At 38.3% G+C, this 26,184-nt stretch overlaps 1 protein-coding gene across 2 annotated transcripts; it reads right to left on the bottom strand.

Annotated features, from left to right (window-relative positions):
- Positions 1 to 125: 125 nt before the first annotated feature.
- DNAJC15 (DnaJ heat shock protein family (Hsp40) member C15) lies at positions 126 to 24,009 on the bottom strand. 2 transcript variants are annotated; one of them, XM_082489305.1, is made up of 6 exons: positions 23,875 to 24,009; positions 16,669 to 16,720; positions 14,816 to 14,889; positions 8,125 to 8,201; positions 3,475 to 3,545; positions 126 to 342 (listed from the first exon to the last, which is right to left on the bottom strand). In XM_082489305.1, exons 1-6 carry the CDS (start codon positions 23,974 to 23,976, stop codon positions 272 to 274), a joined length of 447 nt encoding a protein of 148 aa, XP_082345431.1. In that variant the 5' UTR covers positions 23,977 to 24,009; the 3' UTR covers positions 126 to 271. The 2 variants fall into 2 exon arrangements, with proteins under 2 accessions (XP_082345431.1, XP_082345432.1); XM_082489306.1 differs by having other exon boundaries at positions 23,841 to 23,904.
- Between the last annotated feature and the right edge of the window lie 2,175 nt (positions 24,010 to 26,184).

Genomic DNA, 26,184 nt, shown 5'->3' with positions numbered 1-26,184 from the left:
ACTGATACACAGAATCATAGAATATCTCGAGTTGGAAGGGACCTATAAGGATCATCAAGGCCAACTCACTGCTCCTCACAGGAGCATAACTGTACATAATTTTACATAACTGTAAAAGATTTCAGTTCGCTTTTAAATACTCTTAAACTTTTAATTATGGCAATAAATAGGATCAATCAACACAGTGTTAAGAAACTGTGCAGAGCAAGTAGATATGAAAGCTGTTGCACAATGCATCTGCTGAATCTCTTATGACCCAAGGCTTCATATTTCAATTTTTGGCAGCGGATTCCAACAAGTCCTTTGCTTCATTTATTTTTGTTGCTAAGTAAGGTGATCCACCTGAGAAGAAAAACGGGAAAGGAATACCATTTACACATCAGTATTAAGTACTCAACTACTTCATTTGCAGGATCCCCTTATTACTCAATTTTATTAGCCACTCCTTCCTAAATAGAACCTTTTCATACAACTGCTTAAAAACTGACATTGATATGAAGTAAACTAATTGATAGGGAAAGATGAGAAATGTAATCAAAACCAAAGTCACTGAAGAATAATGCTGAATAACTTGTCTCAGAGAGAAGACTGAACTCACTTTAAATCACTTTACATCAGTGTGATTTAGACTTGCAGTACAATGTTGCTGCAAACGTATGCAAGGTCAGCTGTCTTGAACATTCATCCAAAGCTAACAGCTATTACTTCCACCCACCTCAAAAACTAAGAGGTAAAATTTTATAAAGAATTTTGACAAAGAGTCGTGAAGTGCATGCACATGCACACAGACACCCCAAGCCTCTCCTGTGCTAGATGCCTGGAATTACCAGCCAGAAACCATCACATTAAAGCTATTTAAACATGGTACGCCTTCTAACTTCTAGTCCTGAACACTGTCATTGCTTTACGCTCCATCTAACAATCTGATTACAGTTCAGCGGTCTTTTTGTGTTTGTTTTTTTTTTTTTTACTCTCCCCTTGAGTGCCAACCATCTGCCTAGACACCAAAAACAACATTACAAGGTCTGTATCAGTAACTTGCCACTTACTCTAATACACCTATATTTTTACATGAAAATATGATTCCAGCAGTACTGTGCACTGAATAAGCTTTTCCAAAGCATCTGTTCAATCATAATTTTTCATTCATCGTTTTATTCATTCGATTCTATTCAGTTTATCGGAAAAGATAATGATAGAAGAAACACGCAGAACTAGTAGTAGACACACATGGCTAGGCTTGTTTAAAGATTTCTTTAGGACATTCCTGCAGGTATCCAAATCATTATTAAGTCATTTCATGGTGTAATAAAACAACTGGGAAAAGTAACGGAGTTGTCTCTTTCATGTTTTGGTTTTGTTTGAATGTAGCCTTAATAGGTAAGACACACCGGGGGAAAGTGAGGCAGGGCAGGGAAGGGTAAAGAATTGGCTACTGGAAAAACGAATTTATTTTTTTATTTTTTAAAAACCATTTGGGCTTTTAGCCAGGAATAGGATTTACTACATTGAGCATTGCTTCTTTTGAAGAGTAGACAAGAGGATCAAACAAGACTACAAACTGCAATAAACAATGCATCTCAAGTAATTTTTAAATGTGCATTGATTTTCTACCTGTCTAGAGTGCAAGATCTTAAAGTAAATTCAAATCTACTGGAAGTGTTTTCACTACATTTACATCCTTAAGTGCCATATTAATTTTGTAGCCCTCCAATGAGAGAAAATTCAATCTCATGATTGCCTAAGTGTTTGTTTATAATTAGGGCAAGTCCAAAAGGCTTCTCTCTTCCTCTTTTTCTGTGAGCAAACATTCTTTCATAAAATTAGTAACCGATAAATTAACACACAATGTATCAATACAATAAACACTTTAAAAGTGAACTGTAAAGGTTAATAAGCAACCATTTTAGCAGTGCTCACTGGGGAAGTTATTATGCAAACTTCTATATATTTCTTATTTATTTATTTCTACTAACTCTCTCTTCGACATTTTGGATCTCAGATAACATATGTAACTTTAAAATCTGTAATTATTGCCTTTCTTCTATCAACTCCAGCTGGTAAAACATTATTTTAACATAACATTCTAATGTTGAGTATTATTTTTAAAACCACATCTGTGCTACCCACAGCCAGAAGAAATCAAGATAGATACATAAGCAAACAAGTCTCTCTGTGATGCCACGTGTTCAAGATTACTCCAGGCCCTAGCTCTGCAGCTTAAGACATTACACAAGATGTTTTTTTTTCTAAGGCCATGCCAGATGCAGGAGCAGCACAGAGGCACAAATCCCTTCCAACGTGTGTTCCTACTGAGAAAATGCTCCATCTTAATAGCACACAGGAGGGATCACTACATCCATCCAAACCTACGCTGTGCCCAGCTGCAGGTGCATTACCGCTGCAAGAGCGGGTCATTAAAATGTACGATCTTCATAACGGGAACTGCCTCTTTAGGTCTACTCAACATCCACACGGAGATTCATGTTTCTGGCTCATGTCTCTAAGTACTGCTACAATAAACTTAGAATTTCATTATCAAAAAATGTTGACCTAATAGGTACTCTAGTGGTTAAGAGGCCTCTGACCATCATAATATATTAGAAATGCAGAATACCATTTCTTCTATATGTCTGTGCAGCTTATACATTATTAAAAGTGTAAAAAAATGAAAGCATGAAATCGAATAAGCAGGACAACTTTAGAATTAAACTGAGGGGTGAAGGCAGCAAAGAAAAGCATTGACTAAACACTTGCCATGGCCAGTGGTCACAGTTATTTTTTCATTTTCTTAAAACGGGGTGCTGGCAGGGAGCCCTGTAATTCTGTCAAAAAGATATAAAAACGCTCCGATTTCCCCTTTTGACTTCTGAAATACAGCGCAACTCTTCACCATCTGTTATTTTAAAGTAGAAACAGCAATGAACATATGGGCTTTCTTTCTCAACCAGCTGTAGTGTAGTTAAAGTTATAATAATAGCCTTTCTGTAAGATAAATTTACATTAAAAACCTGGCCAGTAAAGCAACAGTGCCCAGCTTTACATTTTTCCAAGTGAACTCCAGGAAGTCTGAAATTCATCAATGATGTACCTAGTGACTGCAGAACATTTCCCCACAGAAAGTTACTTTCATACACGTGACTGGTCCATCTCAGTTCAAAACAGGAATGTCAGTTTAATGTAAAAATGTTATAGCTGATTTTTTCTTATTTTTGACTAAGTTTTTTTAAAGTGTGGAACACTGGTCCCTGAGCTCGTAGTTTTAACTGAAGCAGTGCAAGTCTAGAAAACAAACTTCACATGGTTCATAAAGCCTAGTTTATCTGAGAGAAGATACACACAGAAGCTCAAGTCTATAAATAAACAACAAACATCGGCACTCAGTGTGGTTATTTATACAATTATTAAACTTAAAGGATCACATTTAAGCTTCTTCCTTTATAGCTTTGGTTAAGAAAATTAAGAATTATTTACCTTTATCAGGATGATTCAAAATCATGATTCTTCTATGGGCTGTTCTGATTTTGGCCTTGCCAGCAGATGGACTGCAAAAATAAATTGAAGTGCTTACCATAAATGCCACTGCACTCAGGTTATAAATTAGACAGTTTATACTGGCTTCAAAAATAATTAAAACTTGAGATTTTCACCATCTTGTGGAGAAAAAATAAAACTGCATCTCTGAGGAAGTAACAATAACAAAGGCACATCAGACACACTGAGAAGAACATTTTAAAACGCCTGTGTATTTGAGACATATAAATATCTTTCAGTTTGTTTTTTTTTTTTTAAAAAAAACACAATACATCCACTCATTTAAAATAAATAATTTGGGGGGAAAAAAAAAAGGAAAAAACACAGCAGCTCTAGGGTGTATCTAGCTAGTTATTCTTATCATTAAATGCAGAAAACACATTTTTTCTTCCTAGAAAATAAGTATTTATATGACTGTGAGAAAACAACAGATGTTTAATATTATTACATTTTGTTCTACTGTAAATATTTTTATAGCTGCTATAAGTAATTCTTTCTGCTGGGGCATGAAAAAACCCTGTATTTGTTATTTTTGCAAAGCTGTACAATGTGTTACATTCAGGGACATGCTGATTTACAAGTGCTACATAATGTTGTTTCCTTCAATGACAGATACATAAAATATGTACTTAGCCTAAATTAAATATGTACCTTACCAGACAAATAACCACTTATGGATGCAGTATGCCAACACAGTAAGGCTATCATATGCAAAAGGACAGTTTGAATGGTTTAGTTTTTCATAATTTGTTAGCATGCAGAAATGAAGCAGTGTTTTCCACTTCAGGTGACTTCTTAATCAGTGATGATTCAATTAATTAATCTTTTTGTGGATACAGTCTGAATGCAAGGTATCAGCCTAACTACATTCCCAAGGTAAACAACCTCTAATTATTATTCTGTCACAGGGAAATTAGGGTATGTTGCAAAAATAATTCATAGAACTAGAGCAGAAAAGAATACTTCAGTGGAACAGGAAGTAACCCAGAAAGTAAGAATTAAACAGAGGGTGAAAGGCCTTTAACTATATAAATACAAAAATGGAACAATTTGTTATCAGACAGCTAAAAATAACAAGAATCTATATTTTGACTGTAAAGCTCTTGTTTAATAATAAAAAAGGAAAGTTGATATACCACATTTAGAAACTTAGATGGCCAAAGCATAACTGTGGAAAAGTTCCAGTTGCATACTATGGAAAATCATGCAGTTCTGCTCCAAGAAGCAACTGTGAAGAAGGTGGTTTACATCAAATTTGCTTAGTTTATGAGATATTGCTTATCCCACAGCGATCTCTAAAGACTCTTAATTGCTATAAAAAAAAAACCTTTAATGTCAAAATCACATTTTCACTTAACTAGTACGGCATCACAGGTTACAACAACATCATGCTAGCTTCCAACATCATTGACTCTACTCTGACTGAAAATTCTATCACCTTGGTGGGACCAGTAAGCACGGTGGAGGTTAGGGCTGACATTCAGGGGGACCTGGAGAGGCTCACAGGGACCCTTCCTGAAATTCAGCAAGGACAGAAGCAGAGCCCGGTGCCTGGGAAGGAAGAGCCCCTCGCAGCACTGCCGGCTGCGGAATGCGGGGCTGGGGGGTGGCTCTGCTGAAAGGGACCCAGAGCACAGCGAGAACAAGAGCCATCAGCGTGCCCTGGCAGCAGAGAAAGACAACAGCCTCGTGGGCTGTGTGAACAGGAGCGTGGTCACTAGGTCAACAGAAGCAGCTATTCTTTCCTACTCGGCCAACCACATCTAGCTGCTGCATCCAGTTTGGGGACCTCTGCATGGGAATGACACTGGCCAAGCACAGCAGGTCCAGCAAAGGCCACCACAATGGTTGGGGGCTGGAGCACTCACCCTCTGAGGAGAGGCTGAAGCAGCAGGGCTTGGCCACCCTGAAGAAGAGCATGCTGCCAGGGGACATCACAACAGACCCTCGGCATCTACAGGGAGGTCATAAAGAATATGAGTCCAGGCTCTTCACAGTCATGCATGGTGGGAGATTGAGAGAAAACGGGCACATATTGAATGAGAGGTGTGGGCTGGGCATAATACGATTTTCACCCCACAGACAGTCCAGCAGTGACACAGAGGATGTGGATTCTCAATCCTTGGGAGTGTTTCAAGACCCACTGGATAAGGTCCTGAGCAACCTGCTCTGACCCCATAGGTGGTCCTGCTTTTAGCAGCAGGTGCGACTAGAGACCTCTTGCAGTCCCTGCCAACCTGAATGGTCTTATAAGACGCATCTGTGCAGTAAGCAATTTTTAAAAATAAAATAAAATAAATAAATAAATAAACCCAAACCCAAACCCACAATGATTAAACCTTAAATACATTTGTGTTTGTACACTCCTACAGTGTACGATATGTTTTTTAATGTAATAGCCTAATATTCTTGTTATGTCATTTATGTTTTAAGAATAATGATTTAAACATTTTTCACTAATGTGTATATGTATTGTACATTAACAAATAATTACATATTTCCTATGAAAGAAAAAAGTTTCATGGAAGATATGGTACAATACAGAACATTTTATTCATTTTTATTAATTTTGTCTTAGGATTTTCAGACATATTTTCCAACTTCAGAAGTTCAGCATTAGGGATTTAATAGCTGTAAATCATTACACTTAGGACAGCTGTATTTTGTGAGCATCTGTTTTGTCCAATGTAAGGAAAACACTCCTAACATTTTCATCTCCCATGTCATCTCAGACATTCCCCCACCTCTCCCATCAGCGGTTCCTTCGACAGGCTACACAAGTTTTTAATATTATTGCTATTTTTATACTGAATTTCAGTAATCAGTGCTGCTTCATAACAACTAATGCAAGAATAATAAAACTTAAAATTTGTCAATATTTCCAATACAGTACTTTGTAGCTTTGGATACCTTTTACATAGTTTAAATACAAACAATGCACATGCACATTTCTACCAAAACCCCTGCAATCTTACAAGATGGTTATTAAAGAATAACATTTGGAATGTGTAATGGGACATTCAGCACTTGAAATAATGAAGAAAGGCTTTGCCTCAGAATTTAATATGACTTGGAAGTAATGACACAGAGGACAAGTATTACAATAATAAGATCTGGGTCTAGACAGATCTAGTTTGTGCATTTGTGCATAACCTGGCATTCTACTTTACAACTCACTTTTTTTTTTTTGGTAGCATTTATATACCTATATATATAAAATACAGTAAGCAGTGAGTTAAAACTGGTCTAGAAAAGTATGTTTAAACAATGTGAAAATTTCCTATAAAGATGTTAGCCATGCTTCTACACAATTAAAGGCTTGATCCTTTAAACATTAAGATCTTTCCTCAAACCTGATTAAGTCTTGATATTTGCAAGACTCTGTCCAAACACAAGCAGTGTCACTGTTCTGAGTGCAGACTCAAGCTACTAAAATTAAAAATTAAAGGGGGCTGATTTCAGATGTGATGAAACTTCAGACATCTACATGAGCAGTGTTCAGGCTAGGTATTGCCACTGTAAACACGCTTTAATAAGCTGCAGTGTGCTATTCTGGAATACCACTCAATTTGCCCTTATAAAGTGAAAATGTTAATACATTATCAAACTGAAAGGCCAAAGGAAATATTTCTGAAAACCATTCCTATAAATCTCTTTTTCAGTGTGCAAGCATGAAATATTTCACATAAATGTAGTGTTTTATTTTACTATGTCTTAAAATCAATACTAAATCTGCATGATTTCCATTATGTTAGAAGTAAACACAAATAGCACACTGAACAGGATTTTAAGTCCTAGTTTTCATCATTTGAAATAATTTTTTCTGGGGATAATAAAACCATCCTCCTTATCTCTTGGGTTTTTTTTTTGTTTGTTTGTTTGTTTGTTTTTAACCTTAAAATTCAGAACTGATCTAAACCATAAATAAGAATTATACTACCTAAGGTGAGATCTGCTCCTCTCATCTGCAAAGCCCTCAAACTCACTGTCTGCTTTACAGAAAACACTAAAGGTGTGTGCTACCATTGGCCATCCAAATGTTTTTGAATAAATCCACAGGAAAAATCCGTTGTATATTCAGCGTGGAAATTATTTCCCATACCTACTCTAAATGACAAGTCTCACTAAGTATTTTTGTTTGGAATATGCCGCAATTTTTTAAATCCAAACAAATCGGAGTGGAGAAAGAAAAAAATAATATTACTGACATGGAAAAAATAAGCAAAATTGATTTATTTTCCTCATTTATTAATATAACCTACACTATTACTTATCTCAAGGGGTTTTTTGGAGACCAGGCCATGTGAGCGCACTAATTAGCACAGTTTGTGCTATTCTGATTATTTCTAGAGCACCAATTCTCCACTGCGATATGTTACCGTGCCTTCAAGCCAAACACAAGTCGTGTGTTTTATTAGCATTTTACTGTTTGCTTTTTAGTTTAAGCAGAATATTAGAATGGTTTATAAGCCATTAGAAGTCTTTTAGAAAAAAGTTACAATTTTGGCAAGGGTATTCCACATTCTCACAACATGCATTTTTTTCATTCAATACTTACCAAACAAAAGCATACTAATGTAACACACCTACCTTACACCTAAAATAAGACCAGCTTCTCGCCTACTCATTTTCTGCTCAAATCCCCCCCTATAGTACGATGAAAGACTCTAAAAAGAAGAAAGGGATAACAAGCAATAATTAGTTTCATGTACAAGGTGCCAGGACCTAAATCGTATTTCTATGACCTCATTCAGAGCATTACATTCATCTATAATTTATTTCTAAGGCATGGAATGACTACAAACCAGATACTATGAAAGGACTTCTCCTGAGTGTTAACACATACAAAAAAACGACTTAAAAATAACTATCCATGTTTTTACAATCTTCTACCGCTAATAAGAGATATTAATAGCTCCAACGATTAAAATCCTGCCTTCAGGCAAAAGAGCCCAGAATCAAAGTACATACTAGCATAAAGTGGTACAGTGTGTGTGTTGGGGAGGGCAGGGGCGGGAAAGGGGGAAACTTGTTTAGAACAGCTTTGGTACCAGCCCAATGGAAAATGGCAAGAGTCAAAATGTTTTGGCATCCTATGAATTATGGACAATCACTCTGAAGTCCAGATATTTCTACAAAGACAGTAGGTAAAAACAACAATAAAAGGATATGAACAGATAAATGTAATATACAGATGAAGACTCAGTATGTTTTTTCACATGAAGGAATGCTACTTTACAAGGTGTAACAAGAGTTCTTTGAAAGAACACTGAAAAATAAACAAAAAGAAAAATAAACGGATTAGCATAAAGCCACAACCTCTAATTCAGGAAAGCACTGAGCTGGAGAACACTGGAAAGTAGCAGAGTAAACAGGGAAATCCTAACCAACTTTTGCCTTTACATCCTTCCCGAGACACTGATGATGATTAGATACAGGATCTGGTGTTAGGTTTTTTAAACTCATTGGCATGTGAGACTTTAGCCACTGTTTTAAGAAGGGGAGAAAAAACACAAGTGGGAAAAGAACATTAAAAAGATGGAGATGATAGTAAATCATTACAACAATTAATTATCATAGGGAATGGGTTGAAAGTATATTTGTCAACCATAAACATATTTTAAATTAAAAAAGAAAAAAGTTACTGAACCACCACTGATGGCTAGTAGCGATCTTCTCAATGTAAATGTGTCTATGAGAAGAATTAAGGAATAGCACATCGCTACGCAAATAATAGTCTAAGCTGCGCAAGTCCCAGAGGCAGCAGATGTAGCTCCAAGACATGCTGCCTTTGGGAAGTGGCACACAGAAATCACTCAACAAGACTGAAGTTTTTTCCTCAGTGCAAAACCTATCAACTGGAGAGAAAAAGCTTCTTTTGTTGCTATCAAAGGGAAGTCTGGCCTGAGAGCTGAAATTATTTTTAAGTGTTCCTTTTACCCTCATGTAAAAATGTGTCTGGCCCTTAATAAAACACTTTTCTCGCTAAATATATCCATTCATATTCAGTGAGAATTTTGCCTTATGTTTACACAAACTCTCTCTTATGTAATTTCAAAAGCATTGAAACATTTAAAGGGCTCTGTCTATGATATCTAAGCAAAGCCTTTAATTAAGCTTAGGAGCAACGTTCACCCAAAAGCGTGGTTCAGAAATACTTCACCTATTGCTACCATGAACAACCACAGAAAAGATTTTTTGGTCTGTTGCTATGATCTGAAACTAATTTTATCTTTCTTCTTCCCACCCCAAACCATACCTGGTAGTGTTACAGCAGTGGTTATTTTGTGTATCAAAGCTGAAGTAACTGCCAATGTGTCCTGCCTACAACAAAAATCTGTTGTGGAACTGTTGCTAGAGCTCCAGGGTGACACAAAGCAGGTCGGTAATAGAGCTCGCCGACATTAGAGGTCAGAGTATGTAAGACTAAGGGAACGCACAGGGCTTCTCCAGTCCTGCAAGAGGAAATTATGCTAATAATTTAATGGCTACCAGATAACACCCTTGAGGAGGCAGAACTGCACAGAAATTTGCAATGATGCCAAACAATTACTACAGCCAGGAGAGAAGAGCGCTTTGATGTCTTCTGAAAGATTTTCCAGAACTTCTCCCAAAGCAGCTTAGGCACAGACAAAGTCCTAAAAAGGTTAATTCTTCTCTGCCCTTCAACTCTAGCATACAGCTCTAATACAGGAGGATACTGGTTCACTATTCATGTAGAGAACAGCAATATTTGAATTATCTCTAACACAGCTCAACTCTTTTCTTGGTGGATTTCACCTAAAATACTCCTTGAAATAAGAGAATAGGAAGGGATGGCTGTAGGCTTAAATTCAGAAATACTTTTTCATGTTTTTAAAGCCTACTTCCTTGACACTGTTCTAACCTCGGGAAGCCTTGATTCGGTTCACTTCCAAGAGGAATGAAAAAAGAAATTCTGTTGTCTGTATCCTTTGGCACAGAAGCAAAAACAGTTTGTTGAATTGGTCATCAAGAAAAAAAACATTTTCTTCTCAGAAGCAAAGCATGAATAGCAAGAATAGTCAACTCTTAAATTAAGATCTTGATCCTAAACAGAATTTAAAGCAAAGGGAAATTAGACATAAAAGCCATTTTTACCATTGGTTAGAGTAAGGGGAAGAAACATTGAGTCTTCATTTTAGGAAACATCTTGGCAAATTTCTAGTTCCCTAATGAAACAACTTTTCCAGGCTATTCAAATTAAAGCAATCTTTTTTTCCCAGCTCTAAATTCTAAGTAACGGCTGCAATGAATGAAACAATACTCAAGATATTTTTCTTTTATGAGAACCCCTCAATGAGCGGGCAGTTCTAGACACTTAGTTATTTATTAACCCCAGCTATTCCAAACAAATTTTGTATTGAAAAAAATCAACAAAATGAGCTCTCCATTTCTTCGTACTATTTGGGGGACGGAACGGGGCTATCATTTAATTTACTTCATTTCCTTGCCTATTGTTACTGTTTAGCAACTTATGTAAGCCAATTCTGCTTCCTGAACAAATGCTGTTAGTAGGTTTGGGGTGGGGGGAGAATGGAAAATGGCTGGACTTTCCCTGCAAATGTCTATTTAACTCTTGCAAATTTTCACAAAAGCAGTCAGCCAAGAAAAATCAATCCATTTGGCCCGTGACATCTTCAAGATACTTTTACTGGCATAGCACAGGAAAAGCATAATCACTGTTTCCATGCCAGGTAAGAGATATTCAAAACGCCATAACTGAGACCATGTATCATATTATAAGAAGTAGTGAATTTTTCTGAAAACTCTATGTATTGTTCCACCACCAATACAGCCCTCCACTGAAAAAGTAACAAACACTGGAAGGAAAAAAAAAAAATCCAATAACTATCTGCTTAGAAGCCGTGTTATATTATAACCTAAAATTTGCTAAGATCAACTTAAACTTCCTTAACTTTAGTTAGATAAAAAATGTGTAAAATGGACTGCAAATTGCATTATTATCTAGAATTTTCATTTTCAGTGAAGGACAAGAGAGATGGTCGCTACCCTTACCTCTCAATTCAGAAATCTATGAGTCTGAGCAGAATCAGATCCAGTAAGGGAAACACAGTGCAAAAAAATCTCTAATGAAGTGCTATAGAAGACACCCTTTTCTTTTGGAACACAGAATTTTCAGGATTGTAGGACTTGTGTATTTTGACAGTTCATTTTGCCTAGAATTGCTGTTTCTATCTTCAATATCTTCTATCTGTCTTTCAAACTTCCATATCATTGATTCAACAAAGAAAGGTAATGAACGCTATCGAAATATTTCCTTTTTTATTTATTTCACATTTTAAGGAAATATTAATATAATTAACAGCATTAAGGTCTGTCTGAGGAAGAAAAGCCAAATGGCTACTTAGTGCTATGCACCTTCTACTGTTAACAGACTCTTGTCACTATACACAGAAACAAAACAGTGTCACTGGCATTTGTGACACCAGTAACAAAACTAAGCTTAAACTAAAAAAGTGTTTCTCTGGAAATGAGCATTATGACTTGTCATAGAGGAGAAATGACAATGTCTCCTTCTATGCCCTTCTCCACTGAAAAAAGAGATGGTAGAAAACTTCAGGACTAAATTACAGCAGCATATTCAGTTCATATTAAAAAATATATATTTAACTGCCATAAGTTGAAGTTAAATGAGAGGTAGAAATTCAGAATAAAACATAACACTTACTTGTCTTTACTTACTATTTTTGAATAAAGATGAGTGCAGTTGTTGACTGTACATGTTATTTATTTAGGTAAGTAAACAGAAAGTGTCAAATATTCAAGATACAGCAAGGAGGCATTTAAAATGATCGCTTCATAATTGCTCAACTTGACCTTACCCAAGTCATTTATTAGTGAGCAGGAAGAAAGCATAAACAGTATCTGAATTACCTTGAGTGACTGCAACCAACGTGAATTGTGATTTCTATTGCAAATGGGGGTGGGGAGGGGAGAACTGCAAATGGAGGGAGGAAGAATCGGGGCTTACAGAGAGAACAAGCTGGCTTTTAAATAGGCAGCTGCTTCACAGTCTTTCAAAAAAAGAAGGTGATAAGGGACAGGGTTTGATTATAGAAAGTTAGAGTAACCACCAAAAATTACAGTGACCAAGTTAGGCACCTCCAAACACCATAGGAAATCACCAAAGTAACTCCAACCCTCAGCACTAAACGTCACATGAGATGCTTTTTCCCATAAGCATAGGCAGAAGTACTAACTGCTTGATTTCCTTTGTCAGCATAGTTTAGAGGGTAATATGTGTAAAGAAACTTGATGAAAGTGCTAATCCACAGATTATATGCAGCAGCATATAGAAGAAAAATATTATCGTAACCCTCACAAATGTAAAGCTGACAAATACATATAGTCAACGGCAAACCAGAAGAGAGAGGTTTTTACTGTCTTCAGCAGATCTCGTGTTACACTGAAAACCTGTATTTTCAAGTTCAGAAATAGAATAAAAAGAGAGAGATACTCTACGGGAGATCCACATACAATGCTGGACTGTAAAGCAGGATGTGAAAGCAGACAGAGCACGCAACTCCAGAGACTAGGAACATTGAGAATACAGAAGCTCCAGGGTTGCTCTTTATGGTTGTTCATGAATTCCGCAGGACTCTGTAAGTCACTGTGGTAAAAACGAGATAGGCCTATAATGAGTTTGGCTCAGCTAGTATACCAGTACTGAGGGGTACAGTTTCCTAGGAACAGACACCTCTCTGTGCAGTAGCATGTCATATTTCAATGTGTTAAAAAGAATCACTGCCTGCTTTCCTATGTGAGCATATCTGAATTTAGATTCTCTAGCCTGTGTCGACAAATGGATAGACGAAGAAATGCTAGAGTAAAACTGTTGGGGAGGGAGGGTGAAGATTGAAGCACTCCCTGCTCTGAAACCACATGTCTTTATTGCTAGCTCCTTCTAACCAAGCCTGCAAGTCAGACTGTATCCACAGCATATGAAAGCAATTAAATTCACAGTACCTAAAGTCCCCTCTGCTGTTTTGGCAGGCAACATGGGAATATCTCAAAAAAATTACTTTGGAAAAAAAATAAAATTGGTGTTGGTCTCACAACAGCAATGCAACAGAGGGACAGAGAGCAAAAACTGATCCAGGAACACCGTTTCTGGCTGATAGACATCTCAATAAAGAGCAAGTGTGGACCAGCCCCAAGAGGACAGCCCATGTTTCAAGTCTTTCCCTGCCCAGGAAGCTTGCATTGATCAAGCTTGCACCTGCAGCACATGAACACAAAGTACAGATGGCAAATTAATTTGGACCCTAGCATCTTGTCTATATACTATATATGCAGTAGACAGACAAGCTGTGTGTTGCAACTGGCCTCACATAAATAGATACAATGCTAATAATCGCTTAAAAAAAATTACCATTAATATATTTTTCAGGAAATAATAATCTGCAGCAACTACTGCCTCAACACCTTCACCCATCAGCATCCAGAGGAAAATTGTATTCTTTCCACTGTGGATAAGTGTTCACAGACTATGAAATCTGAAAGAATGCAGTGCCACAAGCAGTCATCTACCTTACTGGGAATTACTTTAATCAAACAAGAATGGAACATGTTTATTTATTTACCAGAGGACAGTATAGCCACTGAAGCAAAAAGTAAATGCTCTCAAATATTCCCTACATATAGTCCTCTCACAACACTCTACCTCTCGATTTTTTATCTCATGATTGTATTCTTAAATATGTAGGGGAAAACAAAGAACAAAAACTTGGTTAAATGTTCAAATTAGCCAGGGAAGAAAAAAAAAGACAACACGTGAACAAGAAAATAAGTTCCCCCATCTCTATGGCAACCTTTCCTAGATGTTTATCAATTTGTCTTCCTGATTTTTAACACTGTATCTGACTAAGTTCTTTCATTTTTAGCTTCTTGAAATGCAACTGCATGTCATCCCTTTGTAATCTCTAGGAATTAGCTATTTTTTTCACAGTGCACTTCAACAATTTATCATACACTTACTAGCAAAGAGTTCTGAAACATGGAACATCACCAGGAAAAATCAGAACTGTTTATCAAACTCACAAACATCTTTTGACATAGGTTCACCTACAGGGATTTAAAATATACCAGATAATACACCAGAACATACACAGGAAGGAGTATCCTGGGGGGAAAAAAAAAATCTAACTGGCACTTACCATATTTAACATAAAATGTCTCCTTTCTGAATACTTGGAAATATAAAATCATAAATTTAGCATAAAGTAACCTCTAAACTTACAGAAGTTGAAATCCTCTTTGCTGTCTCTGTAATTGCCTGCTCCAATGGTTTCCAAAGATGGAAAGCATAACGACCTGAAAAAGATTGACGTTAAATGAAATTACAACCAACATTCACTAAAAGGAAAAAAAAAAAAAAAATCTCCAATTTATGTTCATCAGCTTACATCAGAAGGAATTTTGGTTAAAAAAAAATAAAAAATTAAAAATCCTTTCTTATTAATCTTTTGTCTCATTTATTTGCTGTACGGTACTGCTGCAATTCTGAGGAGAATTTAATACACTTCATCTAAAAACCCAGTCATGGACTGCAAAGATCCATTGTGTTTGCTCACAAAATAAATAGATTTAAATGCATTTCAATATGATAAATGAAAATATCTGCCTTGTGAACTTTAAGAAAAAGGGCAGTATGAAACATTAGCTTTGGATATACATTATTTATAAAATACTGTTCAAAGGTTATGTCTTCAAAAAAAGAAATCTATATACTACATGTTTCTCGCTGTGATGTTGTATGCTTAATCACATATTTTGTAAGTACTACATTTTTAATTTTGTTACAAAGAGAGGATCTTCTGGCATTCAGAGCCATTCAACCCCACTGGCAGTAAATGTCTATAGCTAGGAAAGGCTAGAGGGAACTTGATTAGGTCTGTCGACTTCAGAATCAAGATTTGTGCCATGTCACTGGAGCATTTTCCCTTTAAGTCCCCTCTCCCCAATTATTGTTTCCACTAACTGTTATTCATTAGCAATGTAACTTACTATTATACACAATGGAAAAACGTTTTATAAAATGTGGCTCTGCTTCATCCAAATAGCATCTTGCTTTCATTCTTAAAATACAATGTCCATAGATTATTTTAGTCATCTAAGACTGTGCCTATGTTAACACAGAAGTTAAAGCCACTGTTAGTGTCACTGCTGGAATGTGATGTACTAATATATTACCTTTCCTTTTCTTAATGCTTTCTGTTACCGCTTCTTTGCTAGCTGTCATTAATTCTTCAGCTCAACCAGCAGAAGAAATTCTAAGAGCATTCCTCTTCTGCTTTGTACAAACACATAGATAAACCAATTGCTTAATGGGTGTACATCAAAGATATTATCTTTCCTTCTCCTAATCAAAAAAACAACACAGCTGTACCCACCAAACACCTGCTGAAGTTTGGTGCAACTTGTTACTCTACTGCATCTGTTCTTGGTGTATGCATTTGCATATTGCTGACCATGTTTGTTTTTAAACATTGAAAATGATGGAAACCAATTTGTGTATTTCAAAACCAGAACAGACCACCATTATCTAGTCTGAGTAACCCAAAGTGTAAATCATGTTAAGCCCATGACCTATGTTCAGACTAGAACCTATTTTTCAGAAGAACACACAGTCCAAATACAAAGAGGTCAGATAAAAAACAATGTACTATGGGAACAGTTTAATATGATAAATCACTGTAGTCACTATCAACTTCTATTTTTCTCTAGCTGAATTTGTCAAGCATCACCTTCACATCCCAAGATTCTGTTGCACTCTTCTGTACTAAAGAGCCTTCACCTTGCAATATGCTAGTAAATAAACAAAGAAAATTTTCCAGGTTACATTTTGTAGACAAAAAGCAGACAGAATCTTTTAGCTAATGCCCATAAAACTAGTTTCTCCAAAAAGAGGATCAAGGATCGAGAGGCATCAAGGATTTTGAAGGGACAGGAACTACAACTGGACACAAGTCTCCATAGCACTCTCAAGTGACCGTTCCACTTTCCACTATTTAAATTCATAAAAACTCCATTAACCCTTTTGAAGACAGCAGTTGACAAAGCAGCAGTTCCACAGCTGGGAATTTAGCTTACCTGCAAATGCAACAGTTGCAACACCAAGTCCAACTGCTATCATAGTTCTGGCCTAGAGCAGAAAAACAGGAATCAGAACAACCTGCAAATTCTAATTTGAAATATACACACTTTTCACTATAACCACGAGTATTTCTGATGTCTGGCTTGGACATTTCATGTAAAATTAATATGAAAGATAAAAGAAAGTTCTGCATTTAACCAGCTACGCTAGATTTTATAGTTCAGTCCTATTAACCCATGTTAACGTATCAGGTTTAACTTGGAATTATCCATGAGTAAATCAGTGAACAAACACTGACAAAGCAGCTCACAGTATCTAATGATAAAAACACAAGGTAGACAACTACTCAGGATTACCCAAAATTGTTTGTGCAGACTCGTTCAACACAGTCTGAAATGACGCCATAACAGAAAGTATCAGTTTATTACAAAAACATGAAGAGCTAAAAAAAGGAGAAAAAAAAAAAAAAGAGAAGACATTGATATTGCTTTGCTAAGTCCTTCACCAAGAATCTCATCATCATGAGACAATGTCTCATCATGACACTGCTTGAAAATGGTATTGGAATATTAATTTAAACATCTTGCTTAGGCTCACACAACTAAGAAGGAGCCCTGACCCCAACTGACTCCTGGCACTCCTTCAAAGGAGTCAGCCCCATCCCTCAGCTACAGCCACAAAGGTGCGTTAGTGTCTTCCATCTTTCACACTGTGACTCATGGAAGCCCCAATAAAGACATAAAGCCCAGTAACCTCTTTTCATTATTTACTGTCAACCACTGGCTGGACTCTACAGATAGTTGTAAACAGACAGACTTCTGACATATTTCAGGCCGTGTTCATTATTGGCTAAAAGTAATTTGAAGTCTAACTGGGCTCTTGTAACCAAATGCACAAAAAGACTTGAACACTTGTTTCAGGCAACGGTAACTCCTACCTTTTGCTAACTCAAACCCCCCAAATTTTCCTTTTGTGTATTTTCCTCCACAGTGCTTGAAGAAAGTCAGGCATCTCAAGATGGACATTAAGAAATATCTCCATGTTGAACAAGAAGCTGCTGAAAGATAGGTAGTAAACCTTGAAGAAGGGACTGACTTGTCACATGTTTACAGAATTCAAGAAGGGTAATGAGGATTGCAAGTATTGGGGGCATCTCTCCATTTCCAAAAAGCCTACATGTAATCTTTGAAACAAATTAAATAATCTGTGGCACTACCTGTTTTACCATATGATAGTTCCAATAATGCCTTGAACTTTCCCCCAGGAAACATGAGAAAATAGACTAGGCCTGTTTAGCTTGAATACAAAACATAACTACAGTGAAAATGCTTTTATCACCAGACTGACTCTTCTATATATAACTGACGTCTGCCTTTATTCAATAACTGGTTAATACATTTTCTACCATCAAGCCCAACAGAAGGACTTAAAGCCTAAATTTCAATGTGAGTGTCCTAACAACTGGATTTGGAGCCATGTTGCCTCTTCTACTAAGATTCCAGGGGCTAAAATTCTCTGTCTTTGATTGCATCCAATCTCATCTCTAGACAGAGAGGGAGTAGGTGAAGAGTTGAAAAATACTGGTTTTAAAGTCTTCTAGAGCTGGCTTAGTAAGGACTCCAACACAGGTTGACACATTTCTCAGCAAATGGATGTGGTGCAAGACATAGGCATTGCCATCGTGCCCAGTGGCTCCTATGGCTTTGGCTCTGAAGGCAAGTGGCTGTGATTGCTGCCTGTAGTATCATGCTCAGTGTGGAAAAAGTGGTAGCCTGCTCTGAGCTCACCTAGAAGAAGCTGTATTCCTCTGTATCTAGCTTCTACATCCTATGTGTTGTAATTACATACCTACTTCCCACCTACCAGGATGGGGCGATTCCAACTATCTGCATAACATAATATTGCAGTTACCTAGAAGTTTCTAGTAGAAAAAAAAAAAAAAAAAAAGAAACTCACTAAACATACTGAAAATGGAGCTCCAAAGTTAAGACTGGGGGAGTTTTGGCCTTAAAAAATTGCCTCTATCCTATTTTCATATCCTAACTCTTTCATCTCAGTGTAGTTTCAGTCCCTATATTAGCATTCATTTCTGAATGTAAAAATAACATAGTAGTTTTATGTCTGTTGTTCCTTTCAGTTCCACAAGATTTCCCTTCATCTTTAGACCATGAAAAAATGTAAGTATGTTACCTTAAATGGTAGAGGATATAAAATGGCGAAGCTTACTTTTCATCTCCTCACTAAACTAAAACTCCTTCAATTTCTTCTCACAAATTCATTTTCCTAGGCTCCCAATACTCAAAACATTCTAAAAAATTCTTCTAATTCCTCTGTTTAGGAACTAACCAGAAAAAGCCACATTTCTGAAAATATCATAACCCTACAGAAATTCTATATTATTCTGTTCTGTGGTTTATGACCATGAATTTATATTCAATACAGACTTTCCTTGACTTTCAGAGTGACAGCGAGAATCTTTTACTAAGTGGTTACAGTCAATTAAGAGCTCAACAATGTGTGAAATAGATCACACTGGCAAAAAAAAAAAAAAATATTTATTATCCTGTGCTTGTCAAAATTAAGTTATACTTGCTTTGCCACCAAAAAGGTGGTTTAAGTCAGCAGTTTACAACAAGGTATGCAGGTTACAACAAGGCATTAGCAGCAGACAACTCATCACAGGTAAGGCCAAACACAGAGACCAGACTAATAAATAATACCTGGACTCTTTGCCAGTTCAGTGCCAAAATAGCTGAAGTGGTTTTGCACGGTAGTCTGGGAACACAATGTAGAGACCCTGGAGGGCCTTTGACAGAGTCAGCCATGTCCACAGGGATGCATTATTTCAATCTCAGTGGAAAGCACTCGCAGTTAGTAAAAAGCTAGTGCTGTCCGGAAAACAGCAGGTAAAAAAGAAGCATGGCAGCAGCTCTAGAATAGGAGCAGTACACAGCATCAACAGGAATATGAAGACAGGTGATGGAAAGCTCAAGCCAGAGAGGCATGAAAGATTGTCCACGTTTTGAAGTGAGGTACAACCACCAGAAAAGCTGAGAAATATTAGTTTATGATAACTCACCCTATTTGCATTATTAGCAGGTAAGAAAGATTATTAGCAATGTAAGAAAGATTGCATGGTTTGTCTTTTACCGACACAGCCTCTCTCATAAAATTAGTGGCAATTTCCAGTAAGTCCTTTAAGTCCAGCTCGACTCAGTTTCCTTTTGCATGCTCACTTAACTCAGTTGATTATTTAAAAGAATAAATCAAGGTTTGTCAAGTGTTTTGAAATGTGAAGTGCAAAGTTTTAATTAAATGCACTCCTTTCATGTCAGTATTAAATGAAAGTAACTCACTATCACTGAAGAAGGGATAGTTCATTTATGGCATGCTAATACAACTACCACCACAAACATTTTTGGCTCCCGTTGCTTGAAAAAGCATTTTTTTCAGACTCATAAAGGCTAAAAAAAATTAATAAATATTTACTGACTTTCAATTATGACAAACTTGATCTTTCTCCCCCTCCAAAAAATTCCATTAAGAAATTTCTAAGATGTAGGTTTTAAATGAAAGCATTCGATTAAGATCCAGGCGGGAAAAATAAAGAAATAAAAGATTAAAAAGTAACATCTGTCCCTTTCTTTATTCAGTGAATCAGCTCCCAAAGGTTAGTCATCAACCCTATGCTATTGTGCTGACCTCAGTATTTTAATTTCACTATGTAGTTCATTTTTCAGTAACAAACCCTCTTAGATACGGAAAACAATGAAAAAGTTTTGCTAAATCTGCAAAACCTGATTATTTTTTTCTTAATTCTTTTCAGAAACGTGTATAAGGAAACACACACATTTGAAAGGCAACTGCAAGACCTGACTTACCGAAGTGTTTGGTAAACAAGAGGATAAAACATATTAATTAACATGCAGTACATTTAAAGGTATAAATCATATACTGTTAACATACAGAGATCTGTGGCCTAATCCTTTAATATGTCATTTTCCAGTAGCTTTAACTTTTTAGCAGAAGAAACAGGGAAGAATGAGATAGTCTTCTGCAAGTCTCTGTGAACTTAATCATACAGAAAAAAACATGTAACGACTTCTGTAATTCCAAGCATTGCAGCTTCTCCTTCTATGAAATAGAAAAGTTAAACTTATAAATATAAAAATAATTTCAAATGCATGATTTTAAAATTTCAGTGCAACACTATTACATCTGACCACACACTACAAGAACCACCTTTATGAATGTTAAAACATAGGTGCTTGCATAGGATTTGTGTTTTATACACTGGTTCTTTTAACACAATCAGTGAAAACACCCTTCTTGGTCAAATTGAAAATATTTTGCTCTTCTCATAACTAACTTTCAGACACATAGCAAGAGCTTTACTGTCTTTTGCCTCAGAAAGCTACAGTGTAATGGAACAAAAAGCACAGAGAAAATAATCATTTGTTCTGATGGGTTGGATAGCATTTTGTTATTAGTCCATGCTTAATCATGGATCAGTAAAATAGGAAGTATATACTTACAATGAAGTAAGTACACAAGTGTAAATTGCTTGCTTAACTAAAAACTTTGTTTTAGGAAAGTTTGGTTTATTGGTTTAAGTGCTGTATGCTGCTAAGAAGTAGGGTACACAACTACATTAACAAAATGTACAAAAATATTTCTGAAACTACTTTTTCCCTTAAAGAAAAATTCTTGACCTGAAATAAGTGATTGCTTGGTATGGGAGCTAGAATAAGGCTTCTCTTCCTCAGAAGAGTAGGTACTATAGCTTATTGGAAGACCGTTTCAGAGCAATCCACTTAATTAACTCTATACGGAGCCAGACACATTTTGAAGTAGGATGATATTATGAACGATCTGCAACAGATTTGATTTTATAATCTGACATCTTCCTTCCAGTCTTACCTTCCTATGAAATTTAATTTATTTTCCAATAGTGAATTAAAAGTGATTTCAGCTGGATGCTGTTTTCCATACTCACACAATTCTCATGTCAATTTGTGTCATTTATTTTACAGCGACTTTTTTGGTTTGTATATAAAACTATGCCTAAAGTTCTGACAGTTTTTCATAGGAAAGGGTACCTGAGCAACAGATTCACTATTAGAAGAATTACCATAAGGCATTCAAATTAAACTTGAGTGTGTATTAATTAACAAAGTCCTCTTGCAGTTATCTTTGAGAACAGACTCTTTACGCTTCTACTGTTGTTCTTCTGACACTACAAACTCCAAATGCTTTTGTAAAACAACTACAAGAGTAAAAGTGACCAAGATCAAGTGAGTAAGCTAACATCCAGGACATCTCACAACCAAGATTCAATGTAGGATATTGAACAGAGCTCTTTCAGTCCTGAGAGATGAATGCTGCTGTTAAGACTTTGCTTCTCCTACTACTCTTTCCTTCCACTGTGGCAAGACAGCCTCATTAACCCTGTACAACATCAGAGGAACAGATGCACAGCACTACATTTGATCTCACCATTTGTCTCTGGCAAAACTTTAGAATTTGATTATATGCATCTTGACCTCCCTCTGAATTCCTTAGCCAGGAATTCAATAAGCATGAGTACTGCCGCTTTTTCTTCTAAATTTCTACGCAATACCATCTAGCGAAACTCTGAAATAGTTTCTACTGCAAACCACATGATAACAGCTTACAACGTATATATCCCTGAAAAATACTGCATTCTCTACTGAAAGGCCTGGCTAAAGAAGAAATTTCGATAGAAAATTCCAGCAATACAAAATCTAGTCCTCTAAAAACCTACCACAGTCTCTGGACCTCAGTGAAAAAACAATTTACACCAACGAAACAAGCCATACTAACCCCAGATGCAATTTTTATCCCAGATAGGTAAGAAGACTCAAAGACTCCACAAAATTCACTAGGAATTTCCCTGCTGGCATTCCATGGGGAAAGTACGTGGATGTGACAATCATAAGCTTCAGAGTAAACTACTGAAGATAACACAGCTTGTTGTTAAATATACAGAAAGACTCTCCTGGGGAGAAAACAAAAGTCCTAGACTGTAGTAACAATGAGTAAGTAACTTAGAAAACTATAATTTTTAAAACTGTATTGTTTTTAAGAAAGAAAAAGGAATGTTGCAGAGCCAACAGCATGCACACAATGAAGTATGGCAAATACATATTTAAAGCCAATTTAAACCCGTGAGATCTTCACCATCCAGTGCTTTAAGCAGCGATCTATGTATTTTTCCCAACCTTTTTTCCAAAGAGAACTCACCGTCCCACAAACTAATCAAAGCGAGCAGAACAAAGGAGTGGGTTAAAGTTCCAGCACCCTTCCCACTAGAGCACGGTGCAGCACTTTGCCCTGCTCCAGGCCCATCCAACCTCTCCTACATGACGAACGCTCAGGTGAGAATTACTCTTCTGAAACGGAGCTCTACGAAACCATTGATGCTCCAGTCTGCGGTAATAAAGCTCACACAGTATGTGAAAATTTCACAGGTATCATCTCTTTACAGCAGGGGAATCACATTTTAGGCCTTGTCTGCTCATGACTGAGAGAGTTGGGGTTGTTCAGCCTGAAGAAGAGGAGGCTCTGTGGAGACCTTATAGCTGCCTTCCAGTACCTAAAGGGGGCCTACAGGAAAGATGGGGAGGGACATTTTACAAGGGCATGTAGTGATAGGACAAGGGGGAATGGTTTCAAACTGGAAGAGGGCAGATTTAGATCAGGTATCAGGAAGAAATTTTTCACTTTGAGGGTGGTGAGGCACTGGAACAGATTGCCCAGAGAAGCTACGAATGCCCCATCCCTGGAGGTGTTCAAGGCCAGGCTGGATGGGGCTTTGAGCAACCTGGTCTAGTGGGAGGTGTCCCTGCCTATGCCAGGGGGGTTGGAGCTAGATGATCTTTAAGGTCCCTTCCAACCCAAACCATTCTATGATTCCCATGACTGCGAACGCTGAGGCAGCCCAGCGCTTTAGGAGGGGCCCGATGCGCTCCCATATACACCGCTGCAGTTCCACCAGGGTCACGCAGGGCCTGAGGCCGGGGGGAGACGGACAAGCCTTCTCCCCGCGGGCACCACCGCCCCGACCTCCCTGCCCACCCCCGGGGGAAACGGAGAACGCCCGCCCCCCGCAGCCCCATCCCCCGACCCCGCTGCTCCCACACATTACCCCGCGGGGGTGTGAAAGCCCCCGGCGCGCTCACCAGCCCTCGGTCCAGCTCGGCTTGGCCCTTGCCGGCGCCCGTAGGGACCCTGGCATATTCGGCATAGCGCAGGCCCTCGGAGGAGGCCGCCGCTCCTTCCATGATGGAGGGGGAAAGGGAAAGCGCTACAGGTCGGCCGGAGGGACAAACCAGTTGGAAGGACGGACTCCGCAGCGCCCCCCCCCGCCAATCTTCCGTGAGACGGGAGGAGGACGGGCGACGGGAGGAGGAGCGGGCGGGCGCGGTGGCAGCCCCGGCGGCCTGAGGGCCCGGGCGGTGCTGTGGCGGGGTGGGGGGAACCTGTCACCGGTGGGGCTCGGCCCTCACGTCCTCCTCCCGCCTCCTGACCCTCCCTGGCTCCCGCTTGAGGAGCCCGTCTTTGCCGCCGAGGTCTGCCGCCCCTGGGTAGCCCTGAGGGAAGGCGGGCGGGAGGGAGGGAGGCTCATGGGGCCTCACGGCGGGGAAGGAGCTGGTGGCTGAGGGTCGCCCGCCCAACCCACCAGGTTGGTGCTGGGTTGGTGTCGGTCCCTCAGTGAAGGGTTTTGTGATACAGTACTAATGGTGATCGACAACTTTTGTATATAAGGTATTACTTGAAGAATTTCAGAAGGCTGAACTATGATCCTATCCACATTTTCAGGAAATTAAAATAGAAATATACTGAAATATACACAGACATCAACTAAGGTGCAAAATTATAAATATTAAATCCCACTTTTGATGTTTATGCTTTTTTTTTCCCAAATAATTTTTTCTTTATACTTTCCTTTACATATGTTTTCCCCTTCTAAGAATCCCATATTCTTTCTGAAGATGGACATGAAACATTTCTGTGTGGCCTTTCCTTCTCCCAAGTGTTTTGTCCTTCTTCTTACCCTATTTTTTTATGCATACATTATCTCTCATCCCTTCATCTCTCTCCCCCTCCTTGTTTCTCAGCTGTCTTGGGATTTAGAACAAGCAGCCACCTCCAGCCTTCCTCAAACCAGTCAGGAGGATACACGAAGGACACACCAGTCCCCAGTCTCCGACCCTGATGTCTAAAGAACAAAGTTAAAAGTTTATCAAGAAATTTTGGCTGTGACATGGTTGAGGCATCGAGGAATGAACCTAACCTTGAATAGGATGTGAAATTATAGAATCACAGAATGGTTTGGGTTGGAAGGGACCTTGAAGATCATCAAGTTCCAACCCCCCTGCCATGGGCAGGGACACCTCCCACTAGACCAGGTTGCTCAAAGCCCCATCCAGCCTGGCCTTGAGTGTTCTTTTCCAGTTGCTGACTTAGACATAAGATAGCAAAAATATAACTTCTGGACCAAATTTGAGCCAGGAGTGTATCCCAAACTAACCTTGGGTAATTACAATACTAAAATACACCCCCCTTTGTGAATAATGAGCGTGCTAATCAGGTGACCTCCCTATATGCTTTAAACATGAGCTTAGATGCGTGTGTATAGTTAGGAGCGGTAAATGAATCATTATTGGCCAAGCAACTGTGTTTTATCATTAGAAATACTGGGCGGTTGGAAACGTGAAGCGTGCTGCATGTTGTTAAATGCCCGATTCTGCAGAACTGAACTAAACCCACACATCTCGACCCAGTGTGGCGACTGCCTCTCCCCACACCGTGTGAAAAGCCCTTCACTGAGGGACCGACACCAACCCAGCACCAACCTGGTGGGCTGGGCGGGCGTCCCTCAGCCACCAGCTCCTTCCCCACCGTGAGGCCCCATGAGCCTCCCTCCCTCCCGCCCGCCTTCCCTCAGGGCTACCCAGGGGCGGCAGACCTCGGCGGCAAAGACGGGCTCCTCAAGCTCATAAAAGTAACATCTTTGAGTCCAATGGGACAGTAAAGTGAATGAAAGTTACTCATTTTAGCCACCATAAGTGTTTGGCCAGGCAACTGTTTAGAGCCACCCACACATGGGTGGCTCTAAACAACAATAGCTGCATTGTCTTTAAAGATTCAGTGGACAAAAATCAGCAGAACATCAACAATAATGAATTTTAACAGTACTTTGCAATTCTGGACCACCAAACCCCAAAGTAGTTTAGAAGAATTTCTCTAATATCCAGGTATACAACCATAGTTTACAAAATCTACCTAAGTGGTACCACATAAAATACAGGAGGGTAAGGAATCCCAAACATTTTACTGGCTTATGGCCAACTTGTCCACCAGAATTATTTGCTTCATCACCTTCCCTGGGATCGAGGTGAGGCCGAACAACCTCTGTTTCCCCAGATCCTCCTTCTTGTACATAAAGACAGTGGCTCTGTATTCTTACTGGGTCACCTGCCCCTGCT

This window comes from Vanellus vanellus, assembly GCF_965231255.1.
Source record: "Vanellus vanellus genome assembly, chromosome: 1".
NCBI lineage: Eukaryota > Metazoa > Chordata > Aves > Charadriiformes > Charadriidae > Vanellus > Vanellus vanellus.
Note: the sequence above shows the minus strand (reverse complement) of the source record. Positions and strands in the feature narration are given on the sequence as shown.

Bases quoted from the DNA above. Each gene is read 5' to 3' on its own strand.
- DNAJC15 (XM_082489305.1), bottom strand. From the start codon at position 23,976: ATGGAAGGAGCGGCGGCCTCCTCCGAGGGCCTGCGCTATGCCGAATAT. The intron at 16,721-23,874 runs GTGAGCGCGCCG...TTTCTGCTCTAG, and splicing joins CCGAGCTGGACCGAGGGCTG to GCCAGAACTATGATAGCAGT. The intron at 343-3,474 runs GTAAATAATTCT...TTTTCTTCTCAG, and splicing joins TTTGAATCATCCTGATAAAG to GTGGATCACCTTACTTAGCA.